This window comes from Poecilia mexicana, unplaced genomic scaffold (genome assembly GCF_051168715.1).
Source record: "Poecilia mexicana isolate PSO_F unplaced genomic scaffold, ASM5116871v1 scaffold_1, whole genome shotgun sequence".
NCBI classification, from domain to species: domain Eukaryota; kingdom Metazoa; phylum Chordata; class Actinopteri; order Cyprinodontiformes; family Poeciliidae; genus Poecilia; species Poecilia mexicana.
In genome coordinates, this window is record NW_028263370.1 from 22,278,825 (window position 1) to 22,299,578 (window position 20,754).

At 41.9% G+C, this 20,754-nt stretch overlaps 1 protein-coding gene across 1 annotated transcript in view; it reads right to left on the reverse strand.

Annotated features, from left to right (window-relative positions):
- Positions 1 to 20,754, reverse strand: part of cntln (centlein, centrosomal protein) — a 120,475-nt gene that overhangs the window by 68,733 nt on the left and 30,988 nt on the right. Inside the window, exons 9-12 of the mRNA XM_088006486.1 lie at positions 19,125 to 19,232; positions 14,066 to 14,185; positions 10,703 to 10,824; positions 5,401 to 5,517 (exon numbers count right to left, since the gene is read on the reverse strand). Of these exons, the coding sequence (XP_087862612.1) occupies positions 5,401 to 5,517; positions 10,703 to 10,824; positions 14,066 to 14,185; positions 19,125 to 19,232 (467 nt within the window). The remainder of the gene's footprint in view (positions 1 to 5,400; positions 5,518 to 10,702; positions 10,825 to 14,065; positions 14,186 to 19,124; positions 19,233 to 20,754) is intronic.

Genomic DNA, 20,754 nt, shown 5'->3' on the forward strand with positions numbered 1-20,754 from the left:
GGTAGATTTTAGCTTCTGCTATAAGGCCAAGATGGCTTCCAGTGTGCATACTAATGCATATTAATTATATTTGGGCTTTGAACAATGCCTGGCCAAAAAGTAAAAGATGACACCTGAATTTATCTGAGCTTCCTATTGTATCTTCACTGCATGGATTAAAATTGTTTTTTAACTCCAGCTGATCTAATGAGTAGTTTCTCATGTCTTAATCAAGAACATGAAAATGTGGTTGTGGACAGGATGTTGGTCTGTGTAAGAAGGGTCAAATCACTGGCATCAAGCAGAGAAAGTATCTATGGAGATGGAGAAACAACTACAGCTGGGTTGAGAACTTTGCAAAGCTTTAATAAAAACTGGAAGGAGAGCGGAGAACCATCGTCTTTGAGGAAGAAATGTGGTCAGATTTACCCTCTTCCACAGTGATGGGATGATGGTTATTCATTACATATTTTATATTCTTTATGTGAGAATTTGCTTGGATTGCCTGTCACTTTGCTGCTGTTTGTGGGACAATAAAGAATATGTTCATGTTTCTGTGATGCAGCCATCATGCAGTGTGTCTAATGTACAAGCATGTGGAGCCGGCGCTGTGATCTGGGGCTGCTGCAGTTGGTCAGGTCAAAGTTCAGCAACTAAATGACGATACTGAATGGACAGATTATTTCATCAATGGATGTTTTCTGCCATGATGACACGGTGATATTTGTACAACACTGGATGGAAATAAATCTGGAGACGTTGCAGAAGCTTATGGAGACAACGTCACAGAAAACTGATGTATACTCAAGATTAAAGGCAGTACAATTAAACATTACAATGGGTGATCTTATTGTTCTTTCTGTGTATTAAAATAGGCAGTTACAAGTGTTTTTGAATGGAGTTTCAAGTATTCCATATTTTATATATTCTACTTTATAATAATTATGCACAATTTTAATGTATTAAGCATAAAAAAATCAGATCTGTTTACAAAATTAAACATTTAATCAGCTAGCAGCTTTTTAAATCTGAGCATACGGGGCACAGTGCTTTGTTTTTGAGCTGAGCCTTTTAAAATCACTTTCAGAGACACTGAACCTTAGATCATAATTACTTTCTATGAATAAAGATTTTTTTTCTTTGACAGGCCAACTGTTTTAAAAGTAATTAATGAGGGGGGAAAAACTCACTTTACTAATTAAAAAACATGCATAAATGATTCTGTTTGTGTTTGAGAATGTGCACAAATGTGTCCCTCCTTCAGCTAATCCCTGGTCCAAAGGGGCAAAAGACTCTCATTACCTCTAATACCTTTTAGCAAATCAAGATGAAAAGAAACGAAATAGTGGAATACGGCGGACATTAGGGCAAACTTTATTAGACTTAATTAGAGTCAACGTCGCTTATTGGGAGGTTCACATCCATAATGGTCACTCTGTGCAGAGGAGCAGTGCAAATGATCTCAAAGGCTTTTTCCCCCAGTAATCGCTATCTAACCCGCGCTTTGATGTCGTCTGAGTGCAGCATCTTCAGTCTGAGGGTGTTTATTCTGTTTATGGAGCCTAAATAAGCCCTGCCTCTTTTCACCAACAGACCTTTAACAACAATTAGCAAGCATGGACATGGAGCGCCACAGACAGAAGCATAATGAGGAGGATAAGGAGATTCCCCTGCAACTTTTCTCCTCACTCATTCTGCCCAGAGTTACCAGGAACGGCATAAAGAAATCTTCACTGGAACTTATATTTATTTTTGGGGGGCTTTTTTCTCTAAATGTACAGGCAAAGCAAAACGATATTCAACTAGAAGCAGCTTAAAATAAAGTGATAAATTAAGGAAATATATGAGCTAACAAGAATAATAATTATAAGAATATTGTTCTCAACAATGCTTGGACTTGCTGGTGAAGTGGCAAATCTATCTTCTCACAGCTAGTTGTGGTAATCAAACCGGAACGGTAACATGCCATCAAAAATGTAACGCCTTCAGTTTCAGACATTATCTCTGTGATTTACCAAAGATAATCTAACAATGGATTTTGAAATCTGACCAGATTCTTTCAGACTAGTGGAAGCTGAAGTGAAATAACACTGTTCATTATGACCTCTTGCAAATTTAAAACACCAGGAAACATCTTATCCCTCTCCAGTTACAGTCGCTATGTGACCGTTCTTACAAGAGATCAATTAACAGAAAAATTAATCAAAATATATGCCAAGCTCATAACAGAAATTACTATCTGTCAATATTCTCTGATTCAGAAGTTTCTGAAACTTAAGTCTCAACATGAATTCTTGATTTCTGGCTTCATGCTGTCAAAAACATGGTCATTTTTCAGGAACCTCCCACATAGAAGTATGGCAGCTTCACATACTGATTATGTTTAAGATCCAAATTTTGAAGCACATCTTTATTTATTTCTAGTGGGAAATGGTAATGTAAAGCATAACGCCATTTTACCAGGATGGTTTGCAGATTAGTCAGACTGAAATCACTGCAGAGGCTCAGGAATTTATATATGAGCATAAATGTGCCATCAGAAGCATGTTGCCTTCTCTGAGGCAGCTTTGTGTCATTAAATTAAGCTGCAGGGGGGCTGTAGATCAACCATAATAGCAGATCAGTTTCACCTTCCTCAATCTTTTCACAACTTTCTCCTCACACAGTGGGAGGCCTATTGGGCAGGAATCATCAGAGCCATATTCATCCTGGGTCATCTGGGCATGCAAACAGTGCTTCACAAGTGCAGTTTATGCAGAAGGTGAAAGGACACATCTGTGAGTCATAACATGATGATGAAGAACAAAAACGAGAGTTTAAAGAGAGACTCCTCAAAGAAAGCCACACCCCATTAAAGCCCTGAATTTTTCATTAGCCATTAAGTAATTACCGGATCATTGCTAACACTTGTCCAGCATAACCTTCACAAGCATTTATTACGGAACAGTTGATGGAAAAACAAGCTTTAAATGCGAGTTTTCTGTCAAACTACTTGCTTTTTCTGCACTATATTTGTTTTCGCTGTTCAGACTCATTGCTTCCACTTTAAAAAAAATAATAAGGTCAACTGGGTGGAGCAAAACAGTTTAATAGCTTGGTTAACAATGGTTTATCCCACAACCTTGCAACAAATAAAAATGTCAGCATAGAAAAGAGGCTGTGTGTGTGTGTGTGTGTGTGTGTGTGTGTGTGTGTGTGTGTGTGTGTGTGTGTGTGTGTGTGTGTGCGTGTGTGTGTGTGTGTGTGTGTGTGTGTGTGTGAGAGAGAGAGAACATGCCCTGGGATGAAGAGTTTTCCAAAGCACAAGTTTAAAGATTTCAGCTAAGTTTACTTTGCACCAGCCACCCGGGTAAGGAGAGGTCCCTGGGCCAGGAATAGAGGAAATGAGGTGGAGCTGGGCAGAGGCACATAAAGGGAATCAACAGCAACCCCGGCGGACTTCCCTACTCCACGTCTAGGAAAGAGGCCAGACACTCTGCAGCCCCTTGTGGCTTTCTCTGCAGGTCAGATCCAAGGACCCTGCAGGTCTGCAGTGGTCTGCTCACCCCTACGCACCCCGCCCTCAGCCCGTCTGCGGCTCGGCTCTGCGCTGTTCTGGTCGCGGCCAGGCAGGAAGGCGGATGGACATCCCTTAACAGGCAGCATTGGCGGCAGTAGAGCTGCTAGCCTTGTAATTAGCTCGGACAGCTCAGGCTTGGAGAGAGGCAGCCGGGCTAGATCATAATGAGCTCAGCTGGGATTAGGAGGACAGGGCAGTGGGGGTGAGCAGAGGGGAGGGCAGCAAGAGAGAGAGGGGTGGGGGGGCAAGTACCAGAACCCTGGCCTCAACCGGCTGCAGCATCACAGAGGGCCAGAGGGAGGCAACTGAGCAGACGAGGAGAAAACGGGGAAGAAGAGGGTACAGAGGCACAGGATGGAGTCGGGGCGACGCGCGGAGAGGTGAAGGTGAAAAGAAGAAGGGAGAAGAAGACAGCAGCTTTAGGCGAAGCTTTCTGGAGCGGTCGGGTTTGAGATAGAGTTACAGATTCTGGATCAAGAACACAGTGGCTAAAAATGTCTCCATACAGAGTGAAGATAAAAACAGCAGTGAAAAGAACATCCAAACACAACGAGAAAGCATCTGGTAAAATGAAAAGACTGACTCATTCAGTCTGTCTGTGTGGAGTAAATAGTTTCAGATTGTCCACAATCCTCTGCAGATCATGAACACCTGGACAATGATACGCCTTTTTTGTTCTACATAAAGACCTCCAACATGTCTGCAGACTGGTCCTGCAGCTCTTTACCTAAGCTATGGGTTTCCATGATCAGCAAGTCTAAAAATGGGATTGTAAAGTTCTTTGCACCAGCAACCATAATCAATTTCTAAACATTTATTAGGATTTTACTTTAAAAACCAAAACAAAGTAGCTTCTAATGTTCTTAAAATATGGGCTTCATTTGTATTCATCCCCAAAATAAAACCACAGATTCATAAGTTATCAAATTACTTGACAGTTTCCCCTGGCTTTAGAGATTTGCTGTTAAAAATAGCTTATTAGCGAAGACCACCATAACTCTGGACAACTATTTCCTCAAATCTGGTCTTTGTGGAAGAGGGTCCAAACTGCAGCTGTTGAAATAAAAGGTACAAGAAGCCACATTGGCAAGCCATGCAAGGCAGCGCTCGTCAGTCCTCATCCTCAGAACTTCAAGGTTGTTTCTTTTCTCACTGATTTTGATTGCAAAAATCACAAAACAATCACGAAGTTCTGGAGGGACTGGCTTGTCAGAAAATTGATACAGCACATCACCCTGCATCACCAGCACTATGCTTATGCTTTTCTTTCCAGCAGCGACAAAAAAACTGCTCAGCTGACTATTTTATAGCTTAAAATAGCCAAAATCAAAGAGTCTGACTTGAAAATCATGTAAGCAGACATCTAGTCAGATTACAGCTGAGTCACAAGAAAACTGCAGCTCTAACTGCTATTTGATTCTAAGGTGCTGAAAACAAACATTCAGATTTCTATTTGTGAAAAACTTCTAAACAATTAAACTTTTTCCTTCATCTTCACCATTTTACATTAACGTGAGCTGCTCTGTCAAACAAAATCCCTAAGAAATAAACAAAAGTTTGTCGTTGCAACTTGACAAAATGTGAAAAGCTCAAGAGTGAAAAATATTTTTATCTGACTTCTGGGAATCCAGCTTTACAAATGAAGTTCATGAAACTCATGGATTCGATGCTGCTGTTGTCTGCTGATGTTTATGGACGACATGCAGGATGCGTGTGTGTGTGTGTGTGTGTGTGTGTGTGTGTGTGTGTGTGTGTGTGTGTGTGTGTGTGTGTGTGTGTGTGTGTGTGTGTGTGTGGGTGTGTGTGTAAATTTGGGGACTTTATTGCAGTGCTGCCAGTGATTTTGAATGCAGGCCACTTACTTTTCAGCGGTGAGTTTTCTGTTGAGGTTTTTCATGTAGGCCAGCTCGTTCCACACAGCGTCACTGTTCTCTTGTCGAAGCTGCCACGGCTCTGGGCGCTGTTTCCTTCCACCTGACCTGCACACACACACACACACACACACACACACACACACACACACACACACACACCCACACACACACACACACACAGCATGTAAGAGGATGCACGAGAAACTGTAGAGGCAAGCAAATGCTGAGATAAAAACTGAACAAACAACTCCACTCGCACACACACGTACAACGCAAACCTATAACAAGGGAAAATCGTTGGTACTGTACATCACCTTGCTGCCGTTGGCAACCCACATGGGGGTAATGAGGCTCCCTCTGTTTTTGTTATTCAGCCATATTTAGCGGTATTCAAATGAGCAGCCTTGACTTTGACACTTCATGTACACATCTGTGTGTGTTGGTTTAAAGCTCAGGGCACTGCCCGTGTGGCAGGGCAGTGGAGCATTCCCTGTGCACCATGCAAATGTAAATAGTGGCAAAAACACACTCGCAAACGAGGTCATTCGAATGTCTACACCTCACTTATGAATACTTAATGACACTTTGAGCTCAGTAGCTGCTGCCTCCGTTGAATTCCCCCCTCTCTTCCCCATGCATGCACACACACACACACACACACACACACACACACACACACACACACACACACACACACACACACACACACACACACACCTCGCTCTGCTCGGCCCCAACTGCATCCAACTCATCAATCAGCCTAAGCGCAACATATTCAATTCCAATTAGGCTTTCATTTACAAACTGAAACAGGATTTAGTGAGAAATCCACAAATTGCAAAAGAAGCTGATGAGAAGACGTTCCTCTCCATCTCACACTCATACGACAGTCTCCCATTTTCGCTCAATCAATGTGATAGAGGTGTGGAAATGGATTGTGAGGGTCACAAAGCTCTCTTTCCTGCGGTCGTTATTGGCGATGAGGACGCCTTCACGCTACGCTAATACTAGTTAAGCCCGGGTACCTGGGAGTTAGAGGCTGCAGTGGAATGGCAAATGTTTTCATTTAATACTGCAACTGCCCCTGTGAGCAATTTGAGGCTACAGGACGACTCTGCGGTGTGTAAGTGTGATTATGGTACGTATGCACAGTTTCTCAGTCAAACGTTGGGGAATGTTTTTCTTATGAAATGAATTTGTAATGTGACGTTTGACATGAAAAGTACACAAAGTCAGTAAAAACACAAGAAATTCTCAGACAACAGAAAATAAGCTTGATAGGAAGCTGCAAAAAAGGCTGAAATGTGCTGCATTGGTGCTGGTTCATGTTGAGTTGTTTGGTCCAAACTAATCCTGTATAAAAAACGATCATTACCAAAGTACCAAAAAGCATCTCATGGGCCTGCAGAGGCCATAATCCAGAAGAGAAATCACATTATTTCATCATCAACTACCTGTTTTCTGGATGAGGAGTCAAAACAAGAACCAGAGAAGATGTTCAAGAGCCAAAACATAAGGTCAGCAGAAACGGTTTTTAATTTAATAATAGCCTCCTCTGTGCTTTGTCACAGCATAAAACTCCACTGTTGAAGGAAAACCACACTGAACCTTTGGAAAAATGAATATAACTCAAACACAGTCTTCTCATGTGAGACAGTTTGGATGCACCATGCAGAGAGGACAAATGGACACCAACCCACAGCAACTTCACACTCAGAAGGTGAGAACATCCAGTCAGGATGTTTATCTCGCATATCATACTACAACACTTCTTATAGTCGAACGTTTGACACTAACGTGGTTTTAGACAGTGGTGGATGCCAATAACTAAAAAGCTACACTAACCCTGATAGAAAGGTTTAAAATCAGAGTAGCAATGCCTGCAGGTCAGTAAGCGTGTTCAAGACTTAATCCCTTTGTCATTCCTCTTTATTACACACATGTTTGTTTGGTTTTAATTATGAGAATGGCCATTTTGTGAGGATTTTATGTGAACAGCCTCATTAGAAACACATTTACAGAGAAACCCGTTGATGGAGGATAGAGCTTTAAAAGTATCGAGACCACCTGCTGTTGTGAAAGTAAATGATAATTTATTCACAGCTCTGTTTTAATTCTTTCTGTGTGACTTCTAATGGAACAACGGCAGTTATTAGGGAATATGCACAAAGCATTCCTAACTGACGGTAGATCTGTAGGAACTGTAATCTGTTTACAGTGCGCCTTAAAGCTGTTGAACACGGAGCCAGGAGAGAGCGATCTTTCTCTGGCCTCGGAGCTCGTTCCCTCATGGCCGCCCAGTTTCCATTATTAAGCAGGAGGAGATAGAAAGAACTTTTCCACGCTGCTGCGGCTAATTGCTCTGAAACAGGGGGAATCTGTTTATGGGCGCAACTTTGATCAGTGTGCGGATGCTTTAATAACCTTTAATTTTATTTGCTCACCCTCATCATCCCCAGTCTGATTAAAAAAAACTTATTTAATATAAATAAGAACTTGATTTTTCTCTCTCCTTCATGTTATTTCGAGGAAATCTGGTGATACAGTAATAGTAAATGGCAGGGTGGTTTCAGTGGGACTGGCCCACCGCACACTGCATGCATGCTGATAAGACCATTGGTATTATTTCTGATTCCTGATATGTGTTTCCAGGCTGGTAACTGCAGTTACTCGTGTTGTCAAAGCAGATATATTTCTGTATTTTAAAAAAAACCAAATACCTGTACAGGTTTAGGGATTGTAAACTATCAGAATACCTTCAAGACGACAACTCAACAAAGAGTGTGGCTGATGTTGATTGGTCTCATTCGCATGGGTCAAAACTGGGTCAAAAATTTGGAGTAAGTCCAGAGGAAATGGGAAGTTTGAAAAAGCAAAACATCCAGGTACAACATGGAAGACATCAAAACTTCAGGAAAGAAAACTCAAAGGCAAAATGAAATAAAACGAGAACAAAGAGGCAGGAACAGCAGTCGAGATGCATTTCCAACTTACTGCAGGTACGAATTTCTGCAGTGAAAATCCAGAAGTACACGAGTTCATCAAGGATTAAACGCTGAGGCAAAATAAGCAGAGCAGAAATGAGGCGCATGTTTACTCATCTGCTCAGGGGTTAAGGCATGTTACCAAGCTGACTGCAGCTGATTACCAAAGAAAATATGATCACCAGAAACTCAGAACCTGAACAGGGCTGCTGCTGAATACATCTGTATGGAGCAGATATATGTCTACACTTAAAAAAAGCAATTTCTCAATTAACAGCACAACCAAATCAAGGAATATACTTTCATATATTCAGTTAAACCCAAAAACACTTTTTTCACCCAGAAGGGAAATTAAGTGTTGTCAAAACTCATGTCATCCAAGTATGGAGGTTGATGCTGTGGGGAGAAAGGATCTCCAGTAGCAGTCAGTCCTGCAGCCAATCTAAAGAGGCCTCTGACTGAAGGCGGTTACTGTATGACAGGCTCATGACGGTCATGAGATGCGAACAGCTAAATTTCTGGGAAGCAGAGTTGTAAACAAAAAACAACAATAAAAAACAAATACCTCGTCATGAATCATAACAGAAGCTAAACAGGGAAGGGCAAAAACATTTCTAAATAAAGAAGAAATAATTGTCAAAAATAAAACGCCTTAACCAAAGAAATGATTAACCAAAGTCTTCAAACGAATCAATCAGAACAAACGTTAAAATGAAAATATAATATTTTTTTAATCAGAACTCTAAGTATCTGTCTTGAAAATGAAAATGCTATCAAACCAACAAACCTTGTTTTCAGTCTCTGTATCAGCTTTGCAGTTTTAGTACCGTATAACTGGGTTCCTGAAGAGTGACGAGTAAATCCATTTGTCAAACACAGAGAGGCCTAACTATCTGCTCAAACCTTCCCACAAGCGACAGCAGCAACAGTTTCTACTTTCAGTCCTGCACAGAACAAAAAGGGGAACAAAATCAACTCTTGAGCATCTTTCCAAAAAGGCAACAACACAGCAGGGAAGCTACAGGAAGATCCCTAACAAGCTCAAAATGCAATGAGACTGTGTGCCGATCCCCACTGACTTGTTAGGGCCCTGATTTCCTCACACTAATGGGAGTTTTTAAATCATTTTCTATTGTCTCTCATTCAGGCTAGCATCACCCCAGTGGGTTTAATGGCTGTTTAAGAATGTGGCTTAATGCCAAATGAATGCCAAGATCATAACACGGAGTGAGTGGCTGCTGCCATGGAAGGTTCTGACTGAAAAGGGCAAAGCTGCCTAATATATCAATATCACGTCAAAGCAGTTTGGAAATACAGAAACACTGACAGCAAACCCCAAAACCTTCCATACACGTAAATAAAAACACAGAGAAAAGTAATGTTTTACTTTCACTTCATCAGAGATAGTGTTCGCTCTTAACCGTTGCTGTGATAACCTGCTAAAACGTGCAGCGGCAGTGTTCCTGGCGTTGACGTTCCCCCTACGTCTCTGTCTCAGACACATGCTAAGAGCTGCAGTGAGCCAACATGAGCCGAGTCAAGCCCAGGGCTGAACGTGCTTCTCTCGCTGGCTGCACTTTCACACGGGCTCACATTGCACCGCTGTTTTCTTTAATTAACCCGGAGAGAAAACAGCTGACAAAGTTAACACTTGGCTCCCTCGTGGCCACCAAATATACACATCTTTACCTACACTTTAAATGGTCTCTGTGACGACGGGTTGCAGAGAGGAAAAAAAAGGAAAAAAAGTGAGAAAAGACATGGAGACAAAAGAGAAAATGAGACCATATGTTAATGACATTTTGCAGAATATTTTCCACTTTTGTGTAAAATAAATCCTGTGGTTCCTGCAGGAGATAACAGGTTGAAGCAGGAAATGGCCGTCTAGCCTCCTTCCCCCGCCCTCCGCAGGCCTTCTCAAACACCTTGCACCCCCAGGACCAGACACCTCCAGCCTCTGGCTCTCACATCTTAATGAACGCTGAGGGAGGAGAGACGCAGAAGCACACATACGCTCGGCACAAAACGCACCAAATTGACTGGCCTTAAAACCTCTGAGCTTTTCAAAGGCAAGAGGAAGAATTCCTCCTACTTTCCTAAATCCAGCACTGCAGTCTTGTCAGACAGCTTGTGGAGAGAAATGGGCCCTAAGACAATTTGTGAAGGTGAAGGTAGAGTGAGTTAGGTGTTTCTGCTGGGTTGAACCAGAAGTCATTCTTGTTGCATTGTGTTGGGACCAGTGTTAATGTTTCTGTCACCTCTGGGTAATGAGACCTTCCAGATGCTGAGCTGAACTTCGTACTCACAAGCCACGTGATTTCTCCATCTCCTTCATCTGATCTCGGATGGTCTTGTAGTTGGTTTGGACCAGACACAGACGTTCACGGCGTTTATCGTGAGCCTTCCTTAGCTCCTCGTTCTCGCCGCTCTGCAAACACAAAGGTCTGCTGCTTTCAGGAAGATAAAAACAGCAAAGCTTTCAATTTGAACCATGTACAGGAACTCTGGGAAGCATTTAACTGTTTTACATCTTGGCTCATTTCAACCACAAACAGGGATTTAATGTCAGAGCAACAATAAGTAGCTCTAAAGTCCAAAGAAAATTAGACTTTTTTTTCGATGTCAATGTCTTGTTTGACCAGAAACACATAAAGCCAATTACAAAGTCAGCCTTTTATCACCTGAAGAACATTTCCAGATTTGAAGGACTGATGTCGCAGCAAGATCTAAAGAAAGTCAGCAATGCGTTTATCTTTAGTTGCATTGATTACAGCAATATTGTCTTTACAGTTCTGCCTGAAGAATCAATCACACACCTACCACTGATCCAGAATGTATGTCAATGCCAGGTAGACCAAACACCACTCTAAAAGCAGGAAGTGGACTATAACATTAGGCATTATGGGTAAATACAATCAAAATAAACGCACCAGACTAGCAGAAGATACGGCTCATGGTTTTACATGAAATGTCAGAAATCCTCCAGCTGCTAAAATCTAATGCCACTACATTTTTGTTTAGATTTCCTGATGAAAGAAGATGCGCTCAGTGTCTTCTTCAGAGGCTTTTCTGTCGTTTCCTGGTGCAGTGCCCCCACAGGCGAGGAGGCGAACAGGTTGTTGAAGTTCAGTGTAAAGCAAAATGCAGCAGCTGAAAATATAACAAATGTTGCAGATTTTGTCCCCAATCGAACTGAGTCTACCAAACTATCTAGTCGAAAACCTGTAGTTTAGGGGGGTTTAAGCAGAGAAACTAAAACACGGCTGGTATGCACACTTTAAACAATCAGAGAAATGTAGTGGAGTTACAAGCTGATGCCCTGGAAGGGCAGCGGTTCTGATGCTGACATTGTTGTTGACAGCTATTAAAATCGCTCCAAGTTCGGGCTCCTGCGCTGCAGAAGGAGCGTGAGAAGACAACGTATGGATTTTTCTTGTCAGCGTTCCCCCTCCTCCCCATCACGCTGACCTTAACAACGAGGGCAACCGAGAAAATACTTTCAGCCTACATGACAGAGCTGAGGGGAGAGTAAAGGAGCGGGGAAAGTCGGCTCATAAAAGTGGAGGAAAGAGTAAGACGGAAAACAGAGAAATTAGAAACGGAAGAGGGAGAGAGAAAAGGAAAAGTGAGCGGAGGAGTGCAGGACAGGTTTCTGCTTGAGTGGCCAGGGCTGGCGAGAGTTGTCGAGAGCTTTCTGAAGGGGAAGGAGCTTGTTTACTGCTGATATGACACGGCTACCCTGCAGAGAGGGAAATGCAAGCCCTCAGCCCTGTTATTATTAACAAGGACAAAGAGAACAGAGAGAGCACACAAACATGCGCCGGACACACAACAACATGCAATGTGCATCTACGCTGACAATGTGACAAGTATGGATTTTTCCCCAGTGTGGATTATTCACAAAGGACATCTGCCCCCCCGCTTTCAAAAACAAGGCTCTAATGAAAGGGGCCAGGCCGGAGCACTGCAGGGCTGGGAGTAAGCAAGTGGCAGGGCATTAGCCACATCATGGCTTCCCAGGCTCCTAACTGAACTCCCCCGGGCCGCTGCGCTCTGGTCATCAGACCCTCGCCCTCCGATCGATGCACACCCGTGGACGATCAAGCCGAAAAATAATTACACTCAAACAAGTACTTTTCACTTTAAACTGAAGGAAAGGAGACATAAAAAAAGAAGTGAGTGTTAAGAGAAGTGTTTGTTTGTCTCCTGTTAATAGCCGAGGTCGACGTGTCGGCAACCGGATCCGATGCAAAAAGATGAGAAATGAGAAAAGAGCCGACAAGATACCAGCTAAAAGGACAAAACCTCTTAATCCCACCCTGAACTAATGCCCTCATTAATGCGGTTACATTTTTCTGTGCATGCCTTCACTAAACGCTCTTCAACTGGTCGACAACTAAATGGCACCATTAACCAAGACAGTCATGCATGCTGGCTGAATTTACATTGGGCATTAGCTGTCTGCTGGTGATGTAATTCAGGTGCTTCTCATCTGACAAGGAAATGATGCCTGATGTATTTCTGAGGATTGTGCTCAGAGCGAAGACGACCTTTGTTTAATCAGTCAGTCACTGTCCAGCTGCGAAGGTGGAGAGGATGAAGAACCAGAGAGTTGAAATAAAAACAGGGAAATGTCCTGTGCTGCAATTACAAGTACGGAAATCAAACTGTTAGACTGTAAAAGACAAAAACTGAGTATAGGAGTTGATGAGAGGAAGAGCTGAAGGTTAAGAAAGCAATTATTTGCTAAAGGAGGATAAAAACATGCTGCTGCTTCTACTTTCACTGGACGAGCTTTTCTCTTGTCATCTCCCTAAACCGTCACTCTGGATTAGGGATGAAACGATTAAACAGATTAATTGTGATTAATCGATTATTGAAATAATCGCAAACTAATTTAATAAATCATTAACTGCAGTAGACAGACTCTGAAACATTCCATTTACTGAAATCACTGCAATTAAACCAAAACTGTATAGAAAGCTAAAAACCAACCTGTTTAAAGCTTTCGACCCAGAATCACTGGATCATTGATCAACATATCTGATGTGTATTGACGATTTTGATTATGGAACTTAATATAATATAATGTTATTAGTTTCTCAAACTGGTGACTTTTTTATGGCTTTTTATTTTTATGTTTTTGTGATGTAAAGGGCTTTGACCTGCCTTGCTGCTAAAATGCGCTGTACAGATAAACTGGACTGATTAAAGAGCCGCCACATGTGGCCTAGCAGCAGCAGGGTCAACCTCACTTCCTCACTAAAAAGGGAAGCTGTGTCGATTCACAGTCGCTCTCTGAATCCCTCTGAAGCTAAGCTAGGAGCGACTCTTTGAGAATAGGGCCCTTAATGGTAAAATTTTACTCCGTTCTTCCTGGCAGAACCCTTAAAGCTCTGGGACCGGCGATGAACTGCGCTTTTCAAGTCCTGCCACAAAGTCTGGATGGGAAAAGGAGGAGTGAATGCTCTCAGTCAATGACTCGATGCGTTCTGTTGAGTTTCCTTAGCTCACTGGTAACAAAGATCCTATTTTTATTTTTTTATTTTTATAATTCGCTGCTATGTGTCAACGCAGCGCTGGTTCATCCCCTGCGTTTAGGGGCGCTTTAATGCCTCCGGACTTTTTGCACAGAGCTGCTTGTGCTAAAATATTTAGTCAGTGGTTACCTTGAGTTGCAGCAGCTCCTCCAGGTCTCGAATTCTTTGTTCTGCTTCGATCCTCCTCCCACTTCCCAACCCCACGCTGCCGGCTGGGGACAGAGACCTGGACCGCTGCACAGGTGCACCCTGGGAGAAGGCGAGCACAGGAAGCAGTGAGCTGAAAACTTCACTTACAAAGACATCCACCAACCCATGCAGCAATTAACATGTGTGGAAACGCTGAGTGAATGCCAATAACAGAATCATCTGCGTTCATCCCGTTCCCTTCTCACCTCGAGGAAAAGGCGAACATCGCCCGGCGCCCGTAACGCACACACGCACAAACAAACACGCTGCCAGAGGAGCGAGGGGAGCCGGTGCAGCAGTCGGCGCACATCTGTGTGTATGTGTCTGCGTGTTTGGAGGCAGCAGTTGCAAGCTGAGAGCGGCGAAGGTTTCTCCCTGCAACTGGCTAATGAGTATGTTCATTTCCATTTACATTGTTTCTTTGACAATAATGATGTCCCATTAGGGGAGACTAAAGGGGCTATAGATTCCAGAATGTGCTGGGCTTCATTACAAGAGGTGGGCAGGGAGGCCGCTCTAATTGCTCTACGAGGGGCCTCCAGGTTACACTTGATAGGACAACTGGAAGAGCTGCCGATTAGGAGGGGGGTGCGGTTCACTAGCCAGTCTCTTCTGCAGAAATAAATAAAGAAACGGAGAAGCGCTGGGGCCGTGCTGTACAAAAGCAGTGGGAACAATATGCTAGTGGAATATGAATATGAGAGGATGGGAGGCCCCATGCGGTGCCAAGGAGGGCTGACCAGATGGCAGGCTAAAATATGCAATGCGACTAAATGCCCAACAGTCCTTGGGCAGAAGAGGATGAGGAGCAGAGGAGAAAGTGAGGAGGTTAACGATGAGATTGTGTACAAGTTCAACTCGTCGGCCAGAATCGGGTTTAAATCAAAGCTTCAAAGTTCTTAAAGTTACTGAGCAGAAAGAGGCAGTGGATTCTTCATCACCACTGTGGTGGAGAAATACAGCGGCCTGCAAAAGTTTTCAAACCTCCAGGTTCTTCAAAGTTATTCCACCTTCAAGCCCTTCCCCACTCGGCTCCTTCAGACTAGCCAGCAGCAATTAGCAGAAACCTGGTGGCTCTATTACAAATCATTTACCGATGCGTTTAGATGCGTCTCTCTCCTAAATGAAGCCACTAATAGAGCTACCATTTCCATTAATGTTTTACTTTTCTTTCAGATGGAAAGTACTCCTGGATTTTTTTGTGTGCATTCCCTGGCCGCTCACACTGAACCTGGTTCTGCTTCTGCTGGAGGTTTCTTCTTGTTAAAGGGAATATTTCCTCTCCACTGTTGCTGCAAAGTCAACAACATAATTCCCCTAAAGCTTATTTATTTGCAGTTAATGCCTGGCTATCTGTTAATGTTTATGTCTGTACATGGTTAAATTTCTTGTTTGTGCACATAATCCTGGCCAGTGAAGCTGTTCTGATTCCACAAACAGAAATCTTTTTAACCTGTTTCAATAATCACCTGAACTTAACTACATTGTTTGATATGGAAAGTAGGGTCCAGTTTGGTAAAAGGCTGAACTGACTACAAGTCCAGTATGTAACTAAACCCTCATGTATAACAATACCATAAATTGGATTCCTTATTTATGGTTCAACAAGAAGTGAAAATTGTAGATTTTCTAATAACAAGACTGTATTTGTTAAATCAGGTGTTACTGTTTCAGCATTTCTTTTTAAAATATCTTTGTATAACGCTGATTTTCATAATGTTTGGGAATGTACCAGAAGTTGACTCTGGTGACCTGCAGTGCCAGGTTCTGCGAACATGCCTGCGTGGGTACCAACCATGTGTTCTGACTTAATGACTTCATGCAACCAATTAGCAGATTGATCTGCATATTCCTGACAAGTGGCGGGCCAACTGGCTTAGCCTTCAAGTACAACAGGGAAAACACAGACGCCAGGAAAGAAAATCCAAACCTAATCTTTAAAGAAGAGATGACCAATTATAAAGTCTAGGAGAGTTTTTATGCAGCGTGGTTCTGCGGTGTAAAAAGTCTTTGACCCTGTACAGATGTAATCTGACTTTGTTTTCGGTTACATGTTTCAGAACAAAGAAATTTTATTTGCAGACACAGACAACTGGAGTAAATACACAAAACTGTTTTTAAGTAATGGTGCAAGTTAAGAGCCAACCAGTGTTTATTGGTGTCTTTGCTGAATTGTTTTATTTTATTCAACATTTATGGGGATTTTGCTTGAAGTCAGCCCATGGCATCTCCATTAGATCTAAAACTTTGACTATACCACTTCCTTTTGTCATTTCTGAGAGAGCACGGTAGAGAGGAGAATTCATTGTTTCATGTTCTGGTCTGAACCGTCACACTACCACTAACATGTTTGACATTTTCCAAAAGTTTTCACTTTTGTGTCGTCCATCCACAGAATATTTCCCAATAGATTTGTTGGTCATCAAGATATTTTTTGGCAGATTTGAGTTGCCAAATGTTGATGGCCAACCACTTCTGGGAATGTTCACCATTCATTTCTTGTGTTTTCCATTTGTGGATAATGTTTCCTACTGTAGCTCTTTGGAGTCTCAAAGTCGTAGAAAAATCCTTTGTGATCCTTTCCAGGCTGATAGATGTCTACTTCGTGTTGTCAGACAGGTTCTATTGAATTAATTTTTGATTTATCAGGCCTGGCGGTATTTGACTCAGTTTTCCAAAAGTTGAGCTTAATTCAAGCTTTTATCTTCTTACATTGGGAAAGGTTTGCTTCAATGGCCTTTTTTAAGTAAGCCAAGTAAGACCCAGTGTTGAAATATCACATCTATATTTCAAACAAAGGAAAAGTACAAATGTTGATTTTTCTACTGTTTTATTTTATTTTTTTAAACCAAACTAAAAGACTGAACTACACTGTTCAGTCTTGGAATGTTATTGGACAGGAAATTTGCATTTAATTTCACAAAACATGATCATACCATGGAAAACCTGCCTCTGAAGGTCTCTGAGATTCAGTGTACCAGAATAATCAAAAAGTAGTTAGTAAAATGTCTTCTGATTTCTCTTGTGATCATTATAATGTCAAGAAAATGTGTATAAATCAGGGTTTCTGCAGGATGCACCAACTCAAATTTAAGACTTTTTAAGACCACTATGAATGAAATTTAAGACCTACATCAAGATGTTAAATTTACAAAAAGAAAACATACATTTTAAGCTAGTTAGCAGTAGCCTTAACCCAGTCAAACCTTTGCTTGACAGAAAAATTCAGCAAGGAAAAAAATTAATTCATAGAATACATGAGATTTAATAGTTATGCAATAGCAAAACTAAAGACTTGGGATTAATATATTTACAGCCAATGTATTTACATTTTTTGTATAAATTTAAGAGATTTAAGGCCTTTATTTTAGATAAATGAATACATGAATATGGTGCATAATTTTTGTGCAAGACTTTGACAAAATGCAAAATTGAACATGTTTATGTTGTATTAATACTACATGTTCAAAAAACCTTACAAAAAAATAAAAAATCTCCAAAATACTTTTCTAAAAGATTGAATACATTTTTTTTCTATGTTCAGGGCTTCCAGTTTGCAACAATGAAGAAATCATTGAAAACATTTTGCATTTACTAAGCTGTTTTGTCTGGCTTTCAAATGTGGCGATCTGAAACGTTTAAATGTGATAAAATAATAAAAACTAAACAGAAGAATCGGGACTGAAACGCTCCAGCAGGTTTGCCGAAATATGACAGGGCAGCACTGATGGGTGACTGAGCTGTGATGCTTTGAGCTCCACAAGGCAGACAGGAAAGAAAAAAAAAGGTCTGGCCTCTGTTCTTCAGATAAACACTGGTTCTGGTCATGACCTGACCCGGGCTTAGAATCGGGTAACGGATGCATAAACAACACAGGGTCGCGCAGATCAATCTGCGTGGGGCGAACAATGAAGAAACACGGAAAAAAGGTCTAAAGCTAAACAGTTTACAAGCAAGCAGAGGTGAAGCTGTTCTTCAGAAGGGCTCAGTGTCACTGGAGATGAAACATTTTATCAACTTCCTTTCTTCACGCTCCCTCTTTCCCTCTCCAGCTTTCAGAAACTCGGGTCACCGTCATCTGCGGACTTCTTTATGTCTGCGGCAGCATGTCATGGGTCAGTGGGGAGCACTTAAAATAGTTCTGTTCTCTCAGGGAATATAAAAGTTGTATAAATCTGCACAAAAGTAATAAAAATAAATAAAAAGCACACATTTTTTCACAAAGCAAAGTCACAACTGGAAGAACTCAAGAGAAAGTAGTAGGATTTATGAAAACGTAACAGGAAATCTCACTAAAATACAATCTCTTCTGATTGAAAGCAGTTGCAGTAAATTAAAATATCATCTTTGTGCCCGAGTTCCTAAAGATCAGATGTGCAGGAGTTTCCAGCAGAACCTTGTAGGAGAAGCAGTATCATTATATTCCTCATGTAAAAACAAGTAGAGAGGTGCTTCATTTAAGACATAATGAGGACATGTGAATAAATCAGGCACTGTTTCTTAAGGCCATCCCTTAGTGAGTGAGGCCATCTAGAAACTTGTCCTGCCAAACTTATGAAAGGGATACTGAGAAGATCAAAAGCTTCTCTTCTCGCTCATAATGTACTGCTGAAGCGGTAAATTAGCTGGTGTCTGAGCCCAAGGCATGCGTGAAACCAGCAGCACACGCCGGCCTGGTCACAGTAGGAGGGGCCTCCGAGTGTGTGTGTGTGTGTGTGTGTGTGTGTGTGTGTGTGTGTGTGTGTGTGTGTGTGTGTGTGTGTGTGTGTGTGTGTGTGTGTGTGTGTGTGTGTGTGTGTGTGTGTGTGTGTGTGTGTGTGGGAAGTCCGGGACAAAGGTTGTCCTGGACTGGATCTGATGAATCACATGGCTCTGTCTCAACAGACCGTTCTCTTTCCATCCCTCTGCTACGGCTTTGATCTAATCTGAGCAAATGGCGTGGGCATGCTCAGCCACGTGCTGCCTTTGCTGTAATTGTCGGTGGTGTTCGTTGGCCTACCTGCAGTCTTTTCACACTGCTGGGGGATCGCTGAGGGAAATGTCTGTCCTCTGGCCTTGGATCTGAACTCTGAGTGGAGGCCCGATCGGACGGAGCAGCGGCGAATTGCTGGAAGAAAACAGAGGCTGTGACCTTTATATTAGCAAAACATTCAGACAGGCGGTTTCAACTTCTCTTTAATAAAATTAAATACTATAGTTTACTACTTGTGGAAACTGGAAACTAAAACAAAGTCTGAGAGAAATATGTGTAATCCCTGAATCACATGGCAAGATTTTTGTCCCGATTTTTCACTTCCAACATTCTTAAAAACACTCTGATTATTGTGACGGTCCTAAAGATAGTCTTAAGAGATTTTCCTGCTGTGTGTTGAAAGAGATCTGGTCCACTCAGAACGACATTAGGACCATTTCGATATAAAATCAGGGATAATCAATATGTTGGATTGTCTTGTTGGTGTTTCCCAGGAACGCTGCAGCCTGTTGAATGCGACTCGTAGCCAATCAGGAAGCGAAGTGATGGAAACACGGAGAGGAATCCAAAATACAAAAGACAGAACTGCTGTCCCAAAAGGTCGGTCGACGTTGGTGAAGTCTTTGTATTGTTTTTGTTTATTTGTTTTTGTTAAATACATTCCAGAAACTATCGCCATTGCTTCATCCCAGTCAGTCATGTTTGATTTCTCTGAACTCACATTTGACCTCAAGAGGTGTTGCAAGATTTTCAGTTTGACATCCAAAAGTTGGTGAGTGAAATCTGTGTGTGTTTCTCTCTCCCGTATACTCCATGCCCTGAAGGTCCTCCCAAGTTTTCCCTGAAGCATCGCCATCAGCTCTCATTGATGTAATCACGCAATGAGAATTGTGCCATTTGGTTCGCAGGAAGGTGTCGTCCTCCTCTTCTCAGATCGAACCATTTCTCTGTGCAAAGTGTTGTGTGATTGGTCAGAAATCTGTGGGCATGTTTTATGCCAGGGGTGTCAAACTCAATTTCACCGAGGGCCACTTCAGCATATTTGCCCCCCTCAACGGGCCACATTGACGGTACAAATCAGGAGTGCATCCCTGCTAAAACACCCCAGACAAAAGGCTGACTTCCCTCATTCAGGTCTGTAGAGGCTTATAATGAGTCAATGGTCCAGGTGTGTTAAAGAAGGAACCATCTTAAGCTGCAGATGGTAGCTCTGGAAAACTAGACTTGGGCAGCCCTAGCATAAATGTATGAAAATACAATGTTAAAAATACATTAAACACCTCATATTGTTAAATAACTGATTTTATGTATTGAAGTTTTAAATATTACATTTGAGTTTCCATGGATGTAAAATTACTGCTCAGTTTAAAAATTACAATATTTAAATCAATGTTTAAAGGTAAGCAAACAAATGATAAAAACAAGTTACATGGCCAGACATTATAGACTTTATGCAAAGATTTAGTCTAAGAGGCAACTGAAATCAATTAATTTAAAAAAAATTCTTTCTGAATATCATCTCATGGTCTCTGAACTAAATGCGTCTTTCTGATCGGGAGCTGACAGCGTGTTGAAGAGTTATGGACCGGACGCTTTGGAGCGTCTGGTTAGGAAGCGCATTACAAACCTTTGGTTGAAATGGCCGTTAAATTCCAGT